Genomic DNA, 22472 nt, shown 5'->3' with positions numbered 1-22472 from the left:
AGGAAGGAGAGCCTTGCAGACCTCGCCTCCCCTCCTTGGCAGGACCCTCTCCGCCCTGACTTGGGTTTGCCCCCCCCCCGGCACCCTCACCTGCTGCAGCCCTGGGACACCCCCCCCTGTCTCCCCACTGCACCCTCTGGGGGGGGGAGAGAGAGAGAGAGAGAGAGAGAGAGAGAGAGAGAGAGAGAGAGAGAGAGAGAGAGAGAGGAGACTCACCAGATCATCCCAGGAGGGAGGGGACAGCGATGCAGCCCTTGCAGGAGAGACACCAAAGCAGGAAAGGACTGGGGAGGGAGGGAGGGAGGGAGGGGCTTTGGCTCTGGAGGACCTGACCCCCCTTGCTTCCTGTCCTCTCTAGGAAGGCAGCTCGCTTCCCTTTAACCCTTGCGATGCCCAGCTTGTCCCCTCCACGTTTTTCTCTCTGGCTGGCGCGCATTGCACACTTCCAGAGATGCTTTTTGGTGTAAACCTCCTGCTTTCCTTTCCTTTCCTTTCTAGAGTTTCCCCACAGACTAACATTGGGCCGAGACCAGATCCATTGTATCCTTGCTCCGGCTGAAACTTCGCTCTCCTCCTTTGTCTGCTGGCGCTCCGCAGGGGGTCCCTGCAAACTGAGCTCCATTCCTCGCCCTTGCGAGGCTCGCCTTGGCCCGTGAATATCGCTCCCTCAACACCGGCGCTGGGGGGCGCTGTTTTGCAATCGCTGATTGGCCAACTGTCCAATGCCGATGATCCCTATTGGCTTCCCATTGAGGAATGGAGGTCCCTCGCGGGTTCTGGCTCTATATCAGGGCGCTAGCTAGGACTTCATCTCATAAGCAACCGCAGAAAGTGGGGGAGGCGGGTCGATATCAAAATTGGGCGTATCAATTTTATTGCTTAAAAAGGTGTTTCGATTATGTAAAATCTGAAATGGCCACTGGTCCCATCACCTCCTGGCAAATAGAAGGGGAAGAAATGGAGGCAGTGAGAGATTTTACTTTCTTGGGCTCCTTGATCACTGCAGATGGTGACAGCAGTCACGAAATTAAAAGACGCCTGCTTCTTGGGAGAAAAGCAATGACAAACCTAGACAGCATCTTAAAAAGCAGAGACATCACCTTGCCGACAAAGGTCCGTATAGTTAAAGCTATGGTTTTCCCAGTAGTGATGTATGGAAGTGAGAGCTGGACCATAAAGAAGGCTGATCGCCGAAGAATTGATGCTTTTGAATTATGGTGCTGGAGGAGACTCTTGAGAGTCCCATGGACTCCAAGAAGATCAAACCTTTCCATCCTGAAGGAAATCAGCCCTGAGTGCTACCTGGAAGGACAGATCGTGAAGCTGAGGCTCCAATACTTTGGCCACCTCATGAGAAGAGAAGAATCCTTGGAAAAGACCCTGATGTTGGGAAAGATGGAGGGCACAAGGAGAAGGGGATGACAGAGGACGAGATGGTTGGACAGTGTTCTCGAAGCTACGAACATGAGTTTGACCAAACTGCGGGAGGCAGTGCAAGACAGGAGTGCCTGGCGTGCTCTGGTCCATGGGGTCATGAAGAGTCGGACATGACTAAACTACTAAACAACAACAAAAATCGGAAAATGGATTTTTATTTTTATTTTTTAAAAAAACCATTCAAATAGAGTATCCTGGAGACACGCAAGATGAGTCCACGGTCACCAGCTGGCCTTGATTGTCACCAGGCGGTTGGCGCTGAACTGTGGTTATGTCCCATGGAGCTACCACAGTGCCAACTGTGACATGGATCACTCCCTGGTGGAAAGCAAGATCCACCTCCAACCAAAGAAGGCCCATAGGACAAAGCATAGAGTTCAGCCTGGAATCAACGCTTCCAGAACAGCCGTACCTGAACATTGTGGAGCGGACAGGTATTTTAATTTTACTTAAGTATCCCATTCCAACTTCACCACTTTTTTTTGTTTTGTTTTTTGCTGAATCTGTGGGACGATCAATTGAAAGGTTTCAGCTCTCGTGATCTCTTTAAAAAAAAGTATTTTCTTTTCAGTTCTTACAAATATCATTTACATTCAAATATAATCCATTTTATACATATACTAGCTGGCCCTGCCACGCGTTTCTGTGGGCTATTTGTGTGATTTCCCCTACCCTCTGCCGATCCATGACGTATCCCTGTGATTCCTCACTCCTCCCCTCACCCCCCCCCGGCTTATCCCTGTGATTCTCCCCTCATCCCTGTGAATCCCCCAACTCTGTCCTGATCCATGACCTATTATGCCCCCTCTTTCCCCCACCCCGGCTTATCCCTGTGATTTCCCCCTCTCCTCCCCCTAACCCCCCCACTTACCCCTGTGATTTCCCTCCTCTCCTCCGTCCAACCCCCCCCCCCGTTATCCCTGTGACCCATTCATTTTGCACACAATCATTCCCCCAATGCGCGTGTTCTGTAAAATTTTGCCCTGTCCCAACCCTGACTCCCCTACCCACGTGTGTTATGTGAAATAACATTTATTCTACCCAAAGGCATGGCCCTGTAAAAGGCCCATATTCAGTTGATTCTATGCTGCGGCCTATTCGGGGGCAGTGGAAATGCTGGGCCGTTCTCTTGCCTCGATAATGGACTGGATGAGAGCCAACAAACCGAAGCTCAATCCAGATATGATGGAGGCACTGTTAGTGGGTGGTTTCCTAGACCAGGTGCGTGGGAGATCTCCTGCTTTTGATGGGGTTACACTTCCCCTTAAGGAACAGGTTCGTAGCTTAGGGGTGCTCCTGGATCCTTGCTATTGCTCGAGGCTCAGGTGGTCACAGGGGGTTGCCATGCCTTCCATCAGGTTTCACCGGTGGCCCAGCTGTACCTAGTTGAGTCAGGGATAGCCTTACTCCTGTCATCTGTGCTCTGGTAACCTGTAGGTTAAATAAGCAGGGAGACATTTAAATAAGTCTCCCTGCTTATTTAACTTATATGCAGAATTCATCATGCGAAAGGCTGGACTAGATGAATCCCAAACTGGAATTAAGATTGCCGGAAGAAATATCAACAACCTCAGATATGCAGATGACACAACCTTGATGGCAGAAAGTGAGGAGGAATTAAAGAACCTTTTAATGAGGGTGAAAGAGGAGAGCGCAAAATATGGTCTGAAGCTCAACATCAAAAAAACCAAGATCATGGCCACGGGTCCCACCACCTCCTGGCAAATAGAAGGGGAAGAAATGGAGGCAGTGAGAGATTTTACTTTCTTGGGCTCCTTGATCACTGGAGATGGTGACAGCAGTCACGAAATTAAAAGACGCCTGCTTCTTGGGAGAAAAGCAATGACAAATCTAGACAGCATCTTAAAAAGCAGAGACATCACCTTGCCGACAAAGGTCCGTATAGTTAAAGCTATGGTTTTCCCAGTAGTGATGTATGGAAGTGAGAGCTGGACCATAAAGAAGGCTGATCGCCGAAGAATTCACCGGAGAAAGACGTTTTGAGCATATTACACCAATCCTGGTCCGACTGCACTGGCTACCAATTAGTTTCCGGGCCCAATTCAAAGTGTTGGTTTTGACCTATAAAGCCCTAAACAGCTCAGGACCGCAATAGCTCAAGCACTGCCTCTTTCCATATGAACCTACCTGAACTCTAAGATCATCTTCTGAGGCCCATCTTCGTATGCCACCTCCTTGAGGGCCCTCTCTGCAGTGGCTCTCTGTCTATGGCATGGTCCCGGGAGGTTTGCCTGGAGCCTTCATTCTACTGTCAGGCGGCTGTCAGTGACTCCTGGCTGGTTTGCCCAGGAACGAACAAAGACAAAGGAATGTTTCTTATCATCCTCTTTTTATTCAGTTTTTACAGAGAGAGGCTATAGAACCCAGCCTTTGGGATAATGGCATTGTCCCGTCTCTCCCACTTTCTCATTCATCACTTCTACAGGTGCTGACAAGTGCCCTCTGTCTTTGAGCTCTTTGCTCTCCCACTTTCAAGGCTCGCCAGGTTCTGGGAGATGGAGGATCTGGAATTGCTTTCTAAATACATTGTGTCAGTCAGTTGTCACAGATACAGACACAGATAGACTGCTGCTGCTGCTTCCTCCTCGTCTCCTATTATTTCCCAACTTTCCCCCTCATTTGCCTCTGAGCTATGACCTCCCTCAAACCGCTGTTGTAAATCTAAACTGTCTTCCTCCTCCTCCTCCCTGAAAGGATCAGGCTGGGGAGGCAGTCTCCACCAATCCTTTTCTGTCCACTCCCTGACATTTAGGCACCAGGAGAAACCGTTCCTCTTGAACTAGACCTTTGTCTGATTGACATCCAATGCCCTTCTAAAATGTGGGGTTTTTTTGGGGGGGTGTTATTGACTTGTTTTTGTTTTTATTATGATTATGTATTTTGTGGTTTTATATTCTGATTTTATTCTGTGAACTGCCCTGAGGTCTGCGGGTATAGCGTGGTACAATATATAAATTTAATAATAATAATAATAATAATAATAATAATAATGCCATTATCAATCCTGTAGATTCAGTCACCTGATTAAAGAAATAGGAGGTGGTGCATAATTTTTTCTACTTTTAAACGGCCCTCAGCTCATTTTAAACGACTCTCAGGTCTTTTGACGAAGGGCAGTGTATAAATTTAATAAATAACAACAACAACAACAACAATAATAATTGATTTTTAGTCCACTGAATTAGCAATTAAGCATTTTTGGAAGGGGAAATGGCATAGAATCATAGAGTTGGAAGAGACCACAAGGGCCATCCAGTCCAACCCCCTGCCAAGCAGGAAACACCATCAAAGCGTTCTTGACATATGCCTGTCAAGCCTCTGCGTAAAGACCTCCAAAGAAGGAGACTCCACCACACTCCTTGGTAGCAAATTCCACTGTCGAACAGCTCTTACTGTCAGGAAGTTCTTCCTAATGTTGAGGTGGAATCTTCTTTCTTGTAGTTTGAATCCATTGCTCTGTGTCCGCTTCTCTGGAGCAGCAGAAAACAACCTTTCTCCCTCCTCTATATGACATCCTTTTATATATTTGAACATGGGTATCATATCACCCCTTAACCTTCTCTTCTCCAGGCTAAACATACCCAGCTCCCTAAGCCGTTCCTCATAAGGCATCGTTTCCAGGCCTTTGACCATTTTGGTTGCCCTCCTCTGGACACGTTCCAGCTTGTCAGTATCCTTCTTGAACTGTGGTGCCCAGAACTGGACACAGTACTCCAGGTGAGGTCTGACCAGAGCAGAATACAGTGGTACTGTTACTTCCCTTGATCTAGATGCTATACTCCTATTGATGCAGCCCAGAATTGCATTGGCTTTTTTAGCTGCTGCATCACACTGCTGACTCATGTCAAGTTTGTGGTCTACCAAACTTGTGGTCTACTTTTGTCTATTTGCATAAAAAGCATGCATTAAAAAGTATTAGTCATTTATGATCAGAATATGGTTTATTTCTTTTGAGCTTTGCTTGGTACCTCATTGGTAGCCAGTACGATTGTTCCAGCAGTGGTAGAACTCAGGACCCGCTGCCTTATGGGACATATTTGGGAGAAGAAAAGGCTGTGTAATTAACCCTACACAAATCCAGACTGGAGTCCCTAAGGCAGTTGGATGGTGCCTTCTTTGCCTCCTTCCAGCAACTCCTGCAGCCTAGCTTGTGTCTAACGTCTTGGTCTGCTTTCTTGTGGACGACTTCAGGGAGGCCGAGAAGAGGGTCTTCTCCTCTGGGCAGCTCAGGAGCTCCAGACCTGGGCCCCACAAAGCTCACATTGGTGCTGCAAAGGCAGCAAACAGCCTCTAAGAATGCTAAAGCTTTTTTATATGGTCTATAAAGGTCAAGTAATAATAGAATCATGGAATTATCTTGTCCAAACTAAAGCATCTATGACAGATGCCCATTCAACCTCTGCTTAAAAACCTCCAGGGAATGAGAGTCCACAATCTCCAGAGGGAGGCTGTTCTACTGTAGGACAATTCTTACTGTCAGAAAGTTTTTTTCTGTATAGTCAGAATCTCCTACCTTGTAAATTGAAGCCATGGGTTCAAGTCCTGTCCTCCAGAACAGGAGAAAACAAGCTTCTTCCCCCTTTCATGTGACAGCCCTTGAGATATTTGAAGACAGCTCTCATATCTCCTCTCAGTCTCCTTTCCCCCCAGGCTAAACATATCCAGCTCCTTCAACTGCTCCTCACAAGGCTTGGACTCCAGACCCTTGATCATCTTGGTTGTCCTCCTCTGCCCACCTTCCAGCTCGTCAACAACCTTCTTAAATCGTGGTGCCCAGAATGGGACACAATATTCCAGCTGTAGACTGACCAAGGCAGAATACAGTGGTACACTTACTTCCCTTAAGAGGGGCACTAGCCTAGCCTAGAATAGAATTAACTTTTTTGCTACTGCATCACACTGTTGACTCAGGTTAAGCCGGTGGTCCACCACAACTCCTAGATCCTCTTCACATGTAATGCTAGCAAGCCAGATATCCCCCATCTTATATTTGTGCACCTGGTTCTTCCTGCCAAGGAGCAAAACCTTAGATATGTCCTTACTGAAAATCATTTTGTTAGCTTGCGCCCAGTTCTCCAATCTGTTAAGGTCATTTTGAATCCCAATTGTGTCTTCTGCAGCATTAGCAACCCCTCCCAGTTTGGTGTCACCTGCAAAATTGATGAGCATCCCTTCAATTCCTTCATCCAAATCATTTATTAAAAAAAATTGAACAACAACACCCAACTTGTCAATTTTTCCTACGATGACAAGGAACCATTAATGAGAACTCTTTGGGTTCTGTCAGTCAACCAGCTACTGATACACCTAATGGCTACCTCGTTCAACCCACATTTCAACATATATATAAAAATTAAAGAAATTGTCCAGTAGCACCATAGAGACCAACTAAGTTTGTTCTTGGTATAAGCACACAAAAACTTATACCAAGAACAAACTTAGTTGGTCTCTAAGGTGCTACTGGACAATTTCTTTAATTTTATATATATATTTTAACTGTGTCAGACCAACACGGCTACCTACCTGAATCTAGAACCACATTTCAACAGTTTCCTTGCGAGAATATCGCGGGGGACTTTGTCAAAAGCCTTACTGAACTCAAGATACACTATGCGCACAGCATTCCCCTGATCCACCAAGCTTGTAACTCCATAAAATAAAATAAAAAGATTTGTCTTGCATGACTTGGTTTTGAGAAACCCATGCTTTTGTCCTGCATGATGTGAACCGCCTTGAAATATTTGGATGAAGGGTGCTACATAAATTAAATTAAAGAAAGAAAGAATAACTAATAAGGATATTGACAAGCTGGAACATGTGCAGAAGAGGGCTACCAAGATAATCAAGGATCTGGAAACCAAGCATTATGTGGAAAAGCTGAGGGAGCTGGGTATGTTTAGCCTGGAGAAGAGGAGACTGAGAGGGGATATGAAGGGGATATGAGAGCCAACTTCAAATAACTTGTGTCATAGAAGATGGAGTAAGCTTGTTTTCTCTGGCTCTATAGGGTAGGACCCAAAAAAAATGTCTTCCAGTTACCACAAAGGAGATTCCAATGAAACATCAGGAAGAACGTTTTAATGGTATGAGCTTTCGTGTGCATGCCCACTTCTTCAGATACACATGCACACGAAAGCTCATACCAGTAACAAACTTAGTTGGTCTCTAAGGTGCTACTGGAAGGATTTTGCTTCGACAATGGCAGACCAAACCGGCTACCTACCTGTATCTAGAACTTGTTAATGGCAAGAGCTGTTAGACAGCGAAGTGGACTCCCTTTAAAGTGGTGAAATCTCATTTATTGGAGGCCAGCAGACGTTAGATGGCTATCCATTATGGAGGATTTCATTGTGATTTCTGCAGTGCAGCGGGTTGCACTAGATCACACTGGGGGTCACCTCCAACTCCACAATTAAAGGATTCTCATATTCTCCCCTATATGAGTTCTTTGATGGGAAGTGAGATTTTGCTTCCAGCTGAAGCTCTTTCCACATTCCACACAATGATATGGTTTCTCCCCTGTATGAATTCTTTGATGGGAAGCGAGATTGCCCTTTTGACTGAAGGTCTTTCCACAATCCAAGCACTGATATGGCTTCTCCTCTGTATGAATTAAGTGATGGGAAGTGAGAGAGGAGCTCGTACTGAAGCTCTTTCCACACTCCGCACACTGATATGGTTTCACCCCTGTATGAACTCTTTGATGGGAAGTGAGAGAGCTCCTGTGACCAAAGCTCTTTCCACATGCCAAACACTGATGGGGTTTTTCCCCTGTATGGATTTTCTGATGGGAAGTGAGAGAGGAGCTTGTATTGAAGCTTTTTCCACATTCCACACACTGATAGGGTTTCTCTCCTGTATGGATTCTTTGATGGGAAGTGAGACTGTCCTTCTTACTGAAGCTCTTTCCACATTCCACACACTGATAAGGTTTCTCTCCTGTATGGATTCTTTGATGTGAAGTGAAAGAGGAGCTCTTACTGAAGCTCTTCCCACATTCCAAGCAGTGATATGGTTCCTCCCCTGTATGAATTATTTGATGGATAGTGAGTGTGTTCTTCCAGGTGAAGCTCTTCCCACATTCCTCGCATTGATATGGTTTCTCCCCGCTGTGAATTCTCTGATGGGAAGTGAGATAGGAGCTGGTACTGAAGCTCTTCCCACATTCCACACACTGATATGGTTTCTCCCCACTGTGAATTCTCTGATGCAAACGTAAATCTGTGCTTCTAGCAAAGCCCTTCCGGCATTCTCCACACTCGTAAGGTTTCTCCCCTGTATGAGTTCTTTGATGGGAAGTGAGAGAGGATCTGCGAATGAAGCTCTTTCCACACTCTTCACATTTAAATCGTTTCTCCCCACTGTGAATTATCTGGTGTGAATGTAGATCTGTGCTTCTACTAAAGCCCTGGCTGCATTTTCCACACTGATAAGGTTTCTCCCCTGTATGAATTCTTCGATGGGAAGTGAGAGAGGAGCTCTGACTGAAGCTCTTTCCACATTCCATGCACTGATAGGGTTTCTTTCCAATGATAATTCTTTGTTGGGAAGTGGAATGGGAGCTCCGACTGCAGTTCTCTCCACACTCCAAATTTTTACGTGGCTTCTCCTCTCTAGGGATTTTGACATGGTCACCCTTGTTCTCGATTTCCAATTCATCACAATCTGCAATTGAAACAAAAAGGGATTAGAGCCGCAGGAACAAATGGAGCCCCCAATTATGGAATGATGCTAATTAAAGCTTGCGGTGGAAGAAGAACTGAAGGGGGTTGGATGTGAGGTCAACCTTTGTTGTTTGCCATTATCTAACATACTTCTGGGAATGTGAAATTTGATAAGCCTGGCTCTTCTCTGGGATGGATTTTGTTTGGCCCAGTCATGGCATCCCCTCCATCTCCAAAGCCAGCCGTCTCTTTGGTCAACCAAAAACTTACATGAGCAAAAACAGAAAACCTGACAGAAGCTACTTATCTTTCCTAACAACTCTGAAGCTGACATTTTACATGGCAATTTTACCTGGTAATTGTTTAAGAAGCAGCAACTGGAGGGAAAAGAGTAATTTACTCTTCGGTGTTTTTTGGGGGGGTGTTGTAATCTCATGTGCTGTAGGGGGGGATAATGAGCTTTGTGAAAATATATTAGGTTCATCACAGAGAGATAAGTTTTGAATTTCAATACAGATATTACAATCCCACAAGGAGCCTTACTAAGAGAGGCCACGATCCCACGATTCTCCTCCATGATATCCTTATGCAGAGCTCTCTGGTCAGGATCCAGCAACACCCACTCCTCATCTGTGAAATGAACAGCAACATCTTCAAAGCACACTGGACCCTAAAAGAAAAAGGGAAATGCCCTCCTCTGAGACAGCAAAAAATTATCTGCTACACAATGCTCTGTTGCTTCCTTCCTGTTAATGGCTGTGTTGTTTTAATGTGATTCTTTTGCTTCCAACTTTAATTATGGAAGCTTATTTGAACGCTTTAATGGAATTCTTTTATTCTGCCTTTGAATTATGAGTATTCATCTTTGTGCAAATAGGTGGTACTCCCCCTTGTGTTTTTCAAGTCATTCTGCCTACGGAAGCATTCCAGTTTGCCTGATGGAAGGATCCCCTTTCTCCTCATGTCCTGTTCTGGGGAGGTTCCCTTTCAATGCCCTAGAGCAGGGGTCAGCAACCTTTTTCAGCCACTGTCCCTCAGACCTTGTGGTGGGCCGGATTATTATTATTTTGGGGGGGGGGAAATGAACGAATTCCTATGCCCCCCAAATAACAAATAACCCAGAGATGCATTTTAAATAAAAGGACACATTCTGCTCATGTAAAAACACGCTGATTCCCAGACCACCTGTGGGCTGGATTGAGAAGGCAATTGGGCCGCATCCGGCCCACGGGCCTTAGGTTGCCTATCCCTGCCCTAGAGCTAAATTCAAGGGCTTCATGGGGGCATGGAGAAGGTGAGGAATGGGGGGCAGGCCCCATTTTGCAGTGGACAGGGCTGGTTAGGTGAATCCTGGCCACTATTTTTAATCCTCTGTCCACTGCTTAGAGGTCTATTTTAGCATTCAATGATCAATATAGAAATAAAAGAAGCCTAGTCTTGGATGATCTGGCTGAGATTCCTGCAATGCAGGGGGTTGGACTTGATTACCCTTGGCGTCCCTTTCAATTCTAGGACTCCATGAAAACTGCAACTACAGAGGAATCCTACTGGCGATATTCAGAAGGCTGGTGTCAGAGTTATCTGGGCAGGAAACCCCACAGTTCACAGCTAGAGTTTACTCTTTATTAGCAAGAACACGATATTCACAGGCTTGGCTGAGTTTCAGGCCTCATGAGAACAGCCGCTCATTCCCTGAGCATCTTCCGCTACGAAATCAGTTGCCAAGAGTGAAGGCCCCCAGCTCCCCACAGCTTTCCAAGTCCCCTCCTCTCTGGGGTTTATTGAAAGTGATCCAACAGTGCGCCAGGGTGCAGCCTGCCTTTGCTCCTCCATTGTCAGACATCTCCCGGCTCTGAGAGACAAGCAGGGAGGGTGGCTTCTGGCAGAAGAAGAGGGAGCCACCGGTGGCTCCTCCTTCTCCTGACTCACCTCTGCCTCTCCACCTCCCTCCTCCCACTCGCCTCCTTCCTCTTCTGCCAGGGGCGTCTTTATTACCCTTTGGCCTAGTGGCGCGGTGCGCGCCATGAGAAGGGTCCAGAGAGGGGAGGGCGAGCGCTAGGACCCTGTTCACTCTGCAGCACCAGGGTCATCCTTCATCCCGGCGATGGGCTTGGCTGGCTGGCTGGCTCCAGAGAGCAAGCGTGAGCAGAACCTCCCTTGCCGGCTCCCTCTCTCCCCAGCTGGCTGTCAAACCACAAAGCGGCTGCCCGTCCTGTCCCCTTCCTTGGCTCACTGTAAATCGTGATCTCCAAACTAAGCAGCCTTGCCCCCTCCCCACTTCCAGCAGATTAAACTTTCCACGCCAAGATCAAGGGCTGTCCAAACACCGTATCTCTCCCTAGCACCCCTTTCCCTCGCAAAGCCCCACTCACCATATGCTCGTGGGGTGAGAAACTGGGAGAGGATGTCATGATTGCAGAGATCAATGTAAACAGATCCCTTTGGCTTTTTAAAAAAACATTGGTGGTTCAACCTACATGATAGAAATTTCCCCCCTGTAGTGCAATGTGATCAGTGCCTACTCAGAAGTAAGTCCTATTGTATCCAATGGGATTAGAATTGCAACCTCGGTTGTCAAAAACGGTGAGTAAAACCCGGCTTCTCCCCCCCCCAAAAAAACCCGTTATGTGGGCTGTAGTCCGATACTTCGGATTCTGTCCCTCCTGGTAAAGGTAAAGGGACCCCTGACCATTAGGTCCAGTCGTGACCGACTCTGGGGTTGCGGCGCTCATCTCGCTTTATTGGCCGAGGGAGCCGGCATACAGTTTCCAGGTCATGTGGCCAGCATGACTAAGCCGCCTCTGGCTAACCAGAGCAGCGCACAGAAAAGACCTTTACCTTCCCACCAGAGGGGTACTTATTTATCTACTTGCACTTTGATGTGCTTTCGAACTGCTAGGTGGGCAGAAGCAGGGACCAGACAATGGGAGCTCACCCCGTCGCGGGGATTCGAACCGCCAACCTTCTGATCAGCAAGCCCTAGGCTCAGTGGTTTAACCCACAGCGCCACCTGCGTCCCTTTATAAATAGGTCCCTCCTGAGCCACCTCCAAATTTGAAACAAGCGTGAGGTATGGAACTGGAATAAATGGTGCAGAAAAGAAGGTCTCCAGTTCATGAATTTGCAAACTGAAACCCCAAAAGGGGCCCATTTTCCTCCTTTTGCTGCTGTCCTGCTTGGCGTGTGTGTGAGTGAGGTATCTGGCCATGGGCATCCATGGGGTGCAAGGAGGGTACCCCATGGGAGGGTTGCCTTGAGGACCTATGTGAGTCTCCTCCCCATCTCTCCCCTCCCCCTTTCTCTGCCTTCCAGCCTGCTCAGAGCAAAAAGGCACCTTTCCTCCTGGCCATCCCTTTCCAAGAATGCCAGGGAAGGGTTAAAAAGGCAATGCATTGGGGAAAACACCCCCCTCCCAACAACCTGGAATCAGAAGGAGGGGAAGGAGGGAAGGAAAGGTTCATCTCATCCCACCCAGCCCAGGCCAATGCCAGGTGGGGAACTAGAGAAGACTAGATGAGCAAGCTTGGCTCTGTTGGAAGAGGGTGCCAACCTCTGTTGCGTCCCCCCCCTTGGCAGAGCGGAACCCACTCCCAAGTCAGCCAGGTAAGGAAGGGGGAATTGGGTTAGGCGGGTAGAGGGGCAAATGGCCCTAAGGATGGCTGAGTGCCCCCAACCAGCTGCTAGGCTAGGAATAACGAGGTGTTTCATTTTTTAAAAAATTCCCAACATTCCAGTTATTTATTTAATCTGCAAATAAAGCAGGGGGTGGAGTCATAGCTCTGTGGCAAAGCATCTGCTTTGATGCAGAAGGTCCCAGGTTCAATCCTTGGCATCTCCAGGTAGGGCTGGGAGAGATTCCTAGAATCATAGAGTTGGAGGAGACCACAAGGGCCATCCAGTCCAACCCCCTGCCAAGCAGGAAACACCATCAAAGCATTCTTGACATATGACTGCCAAGCCTCTGCTTAAAGACCTCCAAAGAAGGAGACTCCACCACACTCCTTGGCAGCAAATTCCACTGCCGAACAGCTCTTACTGTCAGGAAGTTCTTCCTAATGTTTAGGTGGAATCTTCTTTCTTTAAGTTTGAATCCATTGCTCCGTGTCCCTTCTCTGGAGCAGCAGAAAACAATCTTTCTCCCTCCTCCATATGACATCCTTTCATATATTTGAACATGGCTATCATATCACCCCTTAACCTTCTCTTCTCCAGGCTAAACATACCCAGCTCCCTAAGCCGTTCCTCATAAGGCATCGTTTCCAGGCCTTTGACCATTTTGGTTGCCCTCCTCTGGACACGTTCCAGCTTGTCAGTATCCTTCTTGAACTGTGGTGCCCAGAACTGGACACAGTACTCCAGGTGAGGTCTGACCAGAGCAGAATACAGTGGTACTGTTACTTCCCTTGATCTAGATGCTATACTCCCATTGATGCAGCCCAGAATTGCATTGGCCTTTTTAGCTGCTGCATCACACTGCTGACTCATGTCAAGTTTGTGGTCTACCAAGACTCCTAGATCCTTTTCACATGTAGTGCTCTCAAGCCAGGTGTCTCCCATCCTGTATTTGTGCCTTTCTTTTTTTGCCCAAGTGTAGTACTTTACATTTCTCCCTGTTAAAATTCATCTTGTTTGCTTTGGCCCAGTTGTCTAATCTGTTAAGGTCATCTGTTAAGGTCCTGAAGAGCAACTGCCAGTCAGTGTGGGCAACACTGAACTAGATGGACCAAGAGTTTGATTTTACATAATGTGGCTTCCAATGTATCTATGTCTTACGGGGAGGGTCATAGTTCAGTGGTTAGAACACCTTGCACCCAAGTTTTCCTCCCTGGCACCTGCATGTATGGCTAGGAATCTCCCCTGCCTGAATCCCCAGAGAGCTGCTACCAGTCAGTGTATGCAGTACTGAGCTAGATGGACTAATGGTTTGACTTGGGAGAAGGCACCTTTCCAGTAACACAGTCCTTATTTATTTCCTTTATTCACTACATTTCTACTCCTCCATTTTCCCCAAGGTGTCCAAGGCAGTAAACACACTTTTCATTTCACCTTTGTAACAACTTTGCAAGGTAGGCAAGGCTGAAAAAGAACTGGTCCAAGATCATGCAGTGAGCCTCTTGGCTGAGTGGGGATTTGAACCTGGGTCTCAGGTCCTAGCCCAACATTCTTAACTGCTATACTTCCCTGGCTCTCTGATTTGCTTAATCCTTTTTTTTCCCATAAAGGAGAATCCTCTCCCCATCCCCCAGGTCCATTATATGGGACAACCTCCTCCACGGTGCCAATTTAACAGGGGACACATGACCTGAGGAAATGAAATATTACTTTTATAGAGGGATAACTTAACCAGAGTTGGATGACTGGCCTACCTAGCTCCATAGTGTCTACACTGACTGGCAACAGCCCTCTGGGATTTTTACACGGTCCTATCCCAGCATACCTGGAGATGCCAGGGACTGAACCAGGGACCTTCTGCATGTCAAGCAGATGTTCAGCCGCTGACACCAGTTCTAGACTTGACCACACATTTAAAGCATGTGACTTCTTCTAGAGAATCCTGGGAACTGTAGCTCTGTGCGTGGAAAGCTACAGTTTCTGGGTTTCTCTGGGGGAAATCATGTGCTTTAAATGTGTGTTGAATATATGATGTCGGAAATGGAGGGGGTGCGCAGGGGGGATCTTTGTACCCTGGCGCTGGATATGCTTAAGACGGCCCTGCACCTGACCTTACTACACCTCTGGTTATTGCCCCCTGCATCACGGGAGTCTTGGGCCCGCGTCATGCCACCCCACCAGCCAAAAGGTCAACAACTCTGGAAAATGGGGTGGGGTGCCAGAAGGATCTTTGCACCACGGCACACGATATGCTTAAGACGGCCCTGTCTTCTGCCTCTGATTCTGGACTGCATTCTGCCACAGAGTCTCCCAGCTCACTAAGCCCTGTTAGCCCTTCAGCTTTTGACACCTCCTCTTCCCAGGCTTCTCCCTCTTCTCCCTCTGACTGCTCATCCTTGTTCCACCTCCACTTCTTGGGCTCTGAGCCATCTTCCCTTCCTGGTTCGCCGGCTGCATCCTCCCACCATTCCTCTGTGCCCAACCAGTCCATGACATTGCTCCATCCCTCAGCCTCTGTCCCCACAAGGCAGCTTCCCCTGACCTGATCTGGTTCCATAGCCGCTGCTTCCCTTCTGCCCCCATGAAAAGACGGATCAGGAGCTCTTGCCGGCATCATTCTGTTACCTGCAAGAGAGGACAGGTAATTAGGACGCTAGGAGTGCCTGCTTCTCTCACAGGTGGAACAGGGCATCTCTAACTACAGATGGGCCTTTGAGAAGGCTATACCTGCTGAGAGCATATGGACGTTTGTGCCCACTTCATATGTTAGTTGTGCAGAAATAAATCTCCCCTCCTCTGGACCCTTGAACCCAACCGTCTGTTGGGTGATAACACCAAGGCCGATGCCTTCCCCCAAACGCAGCGTCACCCGGGATCCATCACTCTGGTCTCCCGTCACGCTGATGTGGCCCATATCCAGGGACATGAGCACACGACTAGCAGAGTTCAAACATAAGCTTAGCCTTGAGGAGTAACATCTAAGCCTAATTTATTGTGCCCAAAAACAAATGTAACAAAACAAAGAAAAACATGGCTTCTCTCTCTGTCTTTCTTCCTCAGAGAGCGACCTGCAAAAGCAATACAGAGCGGAAACAGCGTATCTCCCTTTCCGCTCACAAGACCCAATAACCAGATGGGCTGGGTATAAATAAATAAATAAATAATAAAATTATTATTATTATTATTATTATTAGTGCTGGAATGTAAACAGACATGTGACATGTAACAATCCCACACATTTGCAGCATGGGAGGAATGGAATTCTCAACAATGTCTCCCCCCTCGAAGAAGAAGAAGAAGAAGAAGAAGAAGAAGACCCTCAGATGAGTTGGAAAACCAACAGAATGTGACCGAATGGCTGAACTTTATAACTGTTGTTACTGAGCATATTTTTTTAAAGATGTGGAGTTGCCGATGAGAAAAGCCCCCCCCTAGTCGGACGGAAGGAGTTCTGGACGCGTTCGGAGGATTTATGAGCTGTGACGCACTTTAAATTGGAGCAGCGACCTGAAGCTAAGTTCAGCTATAGGGCAAGGAGATCCATTAATTTACCAAGAGTTTATGGTTTGATGTTTGGGTCTCCTGCCTGGAAAAGCTGTAAATTCTATAATGATCGTAAATCTTCATGGCTATGAGAGAAAGCGAAAGTGATTTGAGCTTTTTAAGATGGCGCTACTTCGAATTGCTTCGACGCAACAGGGAGCTCCATTAAGAAGATTTATGGGGAGGCTGGACTGATTAACTCACACAGGAGAAAGAACATCTGTGAGACTTTGTTTGATATTTATCTCAGCAGCTGGGAAACAATCGTGAAAGTGGAAAACATCTATGTGACTGTAAGGGGAAGATCTGGATTATTATGAACTTGGAGGACGATTTGAACTTTAGAAAAAAGACGGCAGTGGACAGTTGCGAGGAATTCCCAATTTCTTGAAGCATGGGAACCCAAATAAAAAATTCTTTAGATGATTTGGCATAACATTCGGTTTGATTGATATATATATGTGTATAATTTGAAATATTGAATGTGATATAATTGGTTTTAATTGGAAAATTAATAAAAATATTTTTTTTTAAAAAAAAAACAGAATGTGACCGAATGGAGAAAAACCACCTTCCTCCTTACCCAGTGGTCTCTCTCTGGTGTCCAACGGAGGCCTCTCTGCCTCACAGGAATCCATGTCCATTTCTGCAAAATGATCCTTTCCCTGAAAAAGAAACAAGGATTCAAAACAGAGAATGGGGAGAAAGAAAAGAAAGAGAATTACAAAGACAGAAGCTTTAAGGATGTTAGATCTCATTCCATGGATGACTCCCCAGAAATAGGATGGGCAATCAGGAGAGCATTTTTGGATGTTCTCTGTCCTGTTTGGAGCCCCTTGGGAGTATCCAGAGGAAAGTCTCTCTCACCTGCTTTCTCTGTTCCTGCTTTCTCTCCTCTGCCTGACTCAGGAGGAAACCTTCGGCCAGGGCCACCGCCTGGGAGCTGGTCTCCGCTCCGCATTCCCTCACCCAGCTCTCCATCTCCAGTGGAAGGACAGCCAGGAATTGCTCCAAGATCACCAGGTCCAGCATCTCAGCTTTCGTGTGCCTTTCTGGCTTCAGCCATTGACGACAAAAGTGGTAGAGTCGGCTGCAAACCTCTCGGGGTCCTTTGGCCTCCTGGCAGCAGAACTGCCTCAACTGCTGGCTCTGCACCTCTGAGCGGAGGGTGTCCTCCTCACCCAGGATCTTCTGCACTGGGTTTTCCCAGAATCCCCCACTGCTCCCAGTTTGGATGTCATGGCCTCTTCCTGCTCCAGGGCCAACTAGGTCTTGTTCATCCATCTGTGGTCTCAGGAAGCCTCTGAGAGATTGGAAGGAACCCTTTGGTCTTCTGCCAAGTTCTGCCTGTGATGAGAGGTGCTAGGAAATAATACAAAGCAAATACATTGTTCTGTTACAATAGTTGTATAATATCAGGAGAAGGAAATGGTTCCCTGAAGCAAGCATGGATGTGTCTTTCTAGGAACCAGGGCTGGACTGCACCACAGCCCAAACCGTGAGCTATCTTTCTGAAAAGAAAGAGGATGAGGAAGAGGGGAAGACATAAGTCTCTAGCCCTCTAGCAATGCAAAATGTGGAGGCAACTGAAGGGATTTCTGAGAGATTAATCAACCTGGTTTCTGCTGCCTTCCAGTCAATGCATGAAGTCAGAACTGACTGACAAGGGAGTCATTTCTATCTTGTGAAAATGGATGCTTGGCTCTAGTGGGGGTCCTCACTTGGGGGTCCTCAGGAGTTGCTCCCCACCCCACCCCCCTGCTTCTGTCTCATTTTCTTGCACTTGGACTCTCTGCCACTCTCAAGACAGACTCCTGGGGTGGGGTCCCTTTTTCTTTGCACTGAAGGCCAGGTATGTATCAGGCCAACCCACTGAGGGCCAAGTGGATGGGGCCCAAGACATTTCCCTTGAAATTTAGGCAGGTAATCTAGTATTATTATTCTGTTAGATAGCTCAACACACACACAGCCATGGTTGCCAAGGTTCCTGGAGGCTCAGTGAGTAGCAGTGCCCATTTCCGGCTCGGCTGGTTTTCCAGCAACAATCCCTTTGGGACAGAGAGGATGTGGTCCTGGGATGCCATGCTCTGGGTGCAAGGGGATTGCTGCAGTGGCCTCCGTGTGGAGCTGCCCTGGGAGACGACTGGGAAACTGGTCCGCAATGCAGCAGCCAGACTATGGGCTGGGATCCCTCTCTTCATTCCTGGCCTTTCTCTCCCACCTTTCCTTCCTTCCTTCTAGTGGGCTTTTGGGGGGGGCTAGTCCCCCTCCTCGTCCAGCTTTGGAAACCCATTTACGCATGTTTCTTCTGTTGTGCAATGACGCTGAGCGACGTCACACAGAGTTAAAGTCCTAGGGACTCCTTTGTTTGAAGAATGGAGATTTGGTGGGAGTTTGGGATCCTCTGATCTCCAGGAAGGAGAGCCTTGCAGACCTCGCCCCTCCCTGGCAGGACCCTCTCCTCCCTGTCTTGGCTTTGTCCCCCCCCCCTGCATGAGCAGATAAGCCCCCCCAGGCATCCTCCCCTGCTGCAGCCCTGGGACCCCCCCCCCGTCTCCCCACTGCACCCTCGGGGGGGGGGGAAGAGAGAGGGGGAAGGGAGGGGGGAGAGACTCACCAGATCATCCCGGGAACGAGGGGACAGCGATGCAGCCCTTGCAGGAGACACCAAAGCAGGAAAGGAGGACTGGGGAGGGAGGGAGGGGGCCTTGGCTCTGGAGGACCAGCCCCCCCTTGCTTCCTGTCCTCTCTAGGAAGGCAGCTCCGTTCCCTTTAACCCTTGCAAAGCCCAGCGTGCCCAGCTGTCCCGCTGCGTTTTTCTCTCTGGCTGGCGCGCATTGCACACTTCCAGAGATGCTTTTTGGTGTAAGAAGCCTCCTGCTTTCCTTTCCTTCTGGAGTTTCCCCATAGGCTAATATTGGGCCAAGACCAGATACATTGTATCTGCTTGGAATCAGCACTTTTGCTGTTCTCTCCGCAGCTCCTTCGCACTTGCAATTTCATGGCGCTCCCTCAACACCGACGCTGGGGTGGGGGTGGGGGGTGGGCGCTGTTTTGCAATCGCTGATTGGCAGCTGTCCAATGCCGGTGATCCCGACTGGCTTCCCATTGAGAAATGGAGGTCCCTCTCTCCGTCACGGCGCCAGGACTTCCTCTCTGGTGGGGTTTGTAATCGGGAAAGATCAGGAATAGATGTTTTCCTGGGGCTCCGTGGTTCGATAAAGTGCCCCCCCCTTTTGTCCATACCACACCCCCTCAAGGAAGAGCAGCCTCTTTAACTGAGTCTTTAGAACTTCTCTAAAATGATCCTCATGGGACCCAGGTGGCGCTGTGGGTTAAACCACTGAGCTTAGGGCTTGCTGATCAGAAGGTCGGCAGTTTGAATCCCCGCGAAGGTGTGAGCTCCCGTTGCTCGGTCCCAGCTCCTGCCCACCGAGCAGTTCGAAATCAGGTCAAAGTGCAAGTATATAAATAGGTACCGCTCCAGCGGGGAAGGTAAACGGCGCTTCCATATGCTGCTGTGGTTCTTCAGCGGCTTTGTCATGCTGGTCACATGACCCGGAAGCTGTCCTCGGCCAATAACGCGAGATGAGCTCCGCAACCCCTGAGTCAATCCCAACTGTACCTAATGGTCAGGGGGTCCCTTTACCTTTAAAATGATCCTCAATGGTTGTCTACCAAGGCAACACACAAAGCATCCGTTTTCCATTTTGCATGGAGATCATTTATTGAATATTTTAAGAAGTATTGTAAACGACTTAAATCATTAGCAGGATGAACATGGACAAAACACAATTGGGTTTAACTTAGACATGTAAAAGAAAGGATACAATATAAGCAACTGCAGAAAGGGGAGGAGGCAGGTCAATATCAATATTTATTGTATAAAAAGATATTTTGATGATGTAAAATAAGAAAATTGAAAAAAAAAATTTTAAACCCCCCCCCCTGGAGACACCCAAGATGAGCCCATGGTCACCAGCTGACCTTGATTGTCACCAGGCGATAGGCAGGCGCTGAACTGTGGTTATGTCACATGGAGGAAAGGACTGGGGAGGGAGGGGCCTTGGCTCTGGAGGACCTGGCCCCCTATTGCTTCCTGTCCTCTCTAGGAATGAAGCTCTGCTGCCTTTAACCCTTGCAAAGCCCAGGTCAACCCTCTCGCTTGCCAGAATCTCAGCTGTTTATTTTTTTCTAATGGATTTAAGGGGGAAGCTGCACACCTGGCTACACCAATGCCCAGATAGCCTTTGAGAGTGTGGTTCTTGGTTGGGCTCTGAGCATCTCCCTCCCTTGGCCAGAAACTGGAGGAAGAGTTTGAAGGGGAAAGGGCTTTGCAGGAGGCAAGGAACATCCTCCTAGAAGCAGGCATCCCCAAACTGTGGCCCTCCAGATGTTTTGGCCTACAACTCCCATGAGCCCTAGCTAACAGGACTAGTGGTCAGGGATGATGGGGATTGTACTCCAAAACATCTGGAGGGCTGAAGTTTGGGGATGCCTGATTAGTGGAGAGATAGGAGGGGATCCCAGGGTCATCTAGTCCAACCCCCTGCAATGCAGGAATCTCAGCTAAAGCATTGCAGATGGACATCCAATCTCTGCTTAGAAACCTCCAAGGAAGGAGAGTCCACCACATCCTAAGGGAGAATTTTCCCCTGCCAAACTGCTCTTAGATGTCCCTCTAGGCATTGGGACCCGAGTTCTCCTACTGCAGAAATAATCACACTGGCTACCAAGGAGGAACCAAGCAAAGTTCAGAATAAATAAATCATATTCTCATCATAAGTGAGTAATAATTTCTTTTGCATGCTTTTTATGCTAATATACTGTTATAAGGGGCAGGGTAAGAGGAATTTGCCCCCATGCATTACGAGACTACCAATGTACAGAGAGGGGACAGTTTAGCCAGAGAGAAGCCATTTTCTCGTTTTCATGGTGCAAAAGTCAAGAGAAGCCTATTCTGCCGTATCAAGGTAAATTAATCCCCTGCTGACCCAGACAGTTCCTCCTGACCTCTTGGAAAACACACGCACCCTTTTGCATAAGCCATCGCTAAATCCTGTCTCACACCCACATGGAAACTTGCATAATCGCACCTCCAGCAAGATAGCCAAACACGATAACGATCACCCATTCTCGGAACTTCCACCCTCCCAAATCCCCGCCTGAGGTGCCCTCCCTTGTGCTTTTCATGACCCAGATTCAGCTGAACCATGGACCTTTTAAAAATATATATATTTATCCCTAATAAACTATTCCGTTGTTCCTTTATTAATGTTATGGTGTCCTCTATCATGTTACCCGATGCACGTCCCTATTCTCTACTCTGTATGAAACTGTATCTATTTACGAAACCGCAATAATATAACCTTGCACTGATACCTTGAACTTTTCTATCAATTGTACCTGTTTAAAAATCATGCCATCCTGAAGAATTAATTGTTTGACTCTACTATTTGCAAAGGTTTCCACTTATGCACCCTTCTAAGCTTTTAGTTCGTTGTCCTTGATAAAATGTTATAAGCTGTCAAAACCCCGCTCTGAACTGTGAACGTTTTACCGCTCTGTAAATTGTATCCTCTCTGTGTGTTATTAGTTACTGTATAATATCTTCTTCTTCTTTAACTTTAAGTGTAATCTTTTCTCTCTATTGCAAACGTTGTATATTTGTATAAACTTTGTTGCAAGTTATTAGGCATCTCTGTGGCACAACATATTTTACGGACTGTTTCCACTGTTTCTTGATACCACACTGCCACCTAGCCAGTCTGAAAGAACACGACTCAAATACACACTTTCAGTGAGAACAACAAGTTTATTTGATAAACAGGTGTTATCAACAGTCTTCGCGCATTCGCAGAGTCTTCCTGTCAAACAATAAAGAAGACATGCATAATCATTACCTGGACTATCACCATGATGTCTTACATCATGAATTCCATCAACCCCTTTGTCCTCTTGCAATTAAAGGTAAAGGTAAAGGGACCCCTGACCGTTAGGTCCAGTCGTGACCGACTCTGGGGTTGCGCGCTCATCTCGCATTATTGGCCGAGGGAGCCGGCGTATAGCTTCCAGGTCATGTGGCCAGCATGACAAAGCCGCTTCTGGCGAACCAGAGCAGCACATGGAAACGCCGTTTACCTTCCCGCTGTAGCAGTTCCTATTTATCTACTTGCACTTTGACGTGCTTTCGAA

The 22472-nt window shown here is 47.5% G+C and overlaps 2 protein-coding genes across 6 annotated transcripts in view; both read right to left on the bottom strand.

Annotated features, from left to right (window-relative positions):
- The window catches only part of LOC118085582 (zinc finger protein 883-like), a 198628-nt gene that overhangs the window by 162798 nt on the left and 13358 nt on the right, over window positions 1–22472 (bottom strand). For 3 of the 5 annotated variants that reach the window (XM_060274120.1, XM_060274110.1, XM_060274119.1), the window contains exons 1-2: window positions 18895–18973; window positions 17145–17639 (exon numbers count right to left, since the gene is read on the bottom strand). The exons of 1 other annotated variant lie outside the window; for it this stretch is intronic. In XM_060274120.1, coding sequence (XP_060130103.1) covers window positions 17145–17561 — 417 coding nt within the window. In that variant the 5' untranslated portion in view covers window positions 17562–17639; window positions 18895–18973. Of the gene's footprint in view, window positions 1–216; window positions 297–17144; window positions 17640–18894; window positions 18974–22472 lie in introns of those variants that run through there. One more of the 5 variants, XM_060274113.1, reaches the window with a different exon arrangement.
- Window positions 3249–15269, bottom strand: LOC132592068 (zinc finger protein 665-like). The gene is made up of 2 exons (XM_060274153.1): window positions 9666–15269; window positions 3249–9123 (listed from the first exon to the last, which is right to left on the bottom strand). Exons 1-2 carry the CDS (start codon window positions 9697–9699, stop codon window positions 7871–7873), a joined length of 1287 nt encoding a protein of 428 aa, XP_060130136.1. The 5' UTR covers window positions 9700–15269; the 3' UTR covers window positions 3249–7870.

The sequence above is a fragment of the Zootoca vivipara genome, chromosome 4, assembly GCF_963506605.1.
Source record: "Zootoca vivipara chromosome 4, rZooViv1.1, whole genome shotgun sequence".
Classification (NCBI taxonomy): domain Eukaryota; kingdom Metazoa; phylum Chordata; class Lepidosauria; order Squamata; family Lacertidae; genus Zootoca; species Zootoca vivipara.
Note: the sequence above shows the minus strand (reverse complement) of the source record. Positions and strands in the feature narration are given on the sequence as shown.

What these genes read in the sequence shown, in the direction of transcription:
- LOC132592068 (XM_060274153.1), bottom strand. Translation starts at nt 9,699, where the DNA reads ATGGAGGAGAATCGTGGGATCGTGGCCTCTCTTA. An exon ending in TGGGATCGTGGCCTCTCTTA is followed by an intron (nt 9,124 to 9,665) that starts GTAAGGCTCCTT and finishes TTTCAATTGCAG; the next exon opens with ATTGTGATGAATTGGAAATC.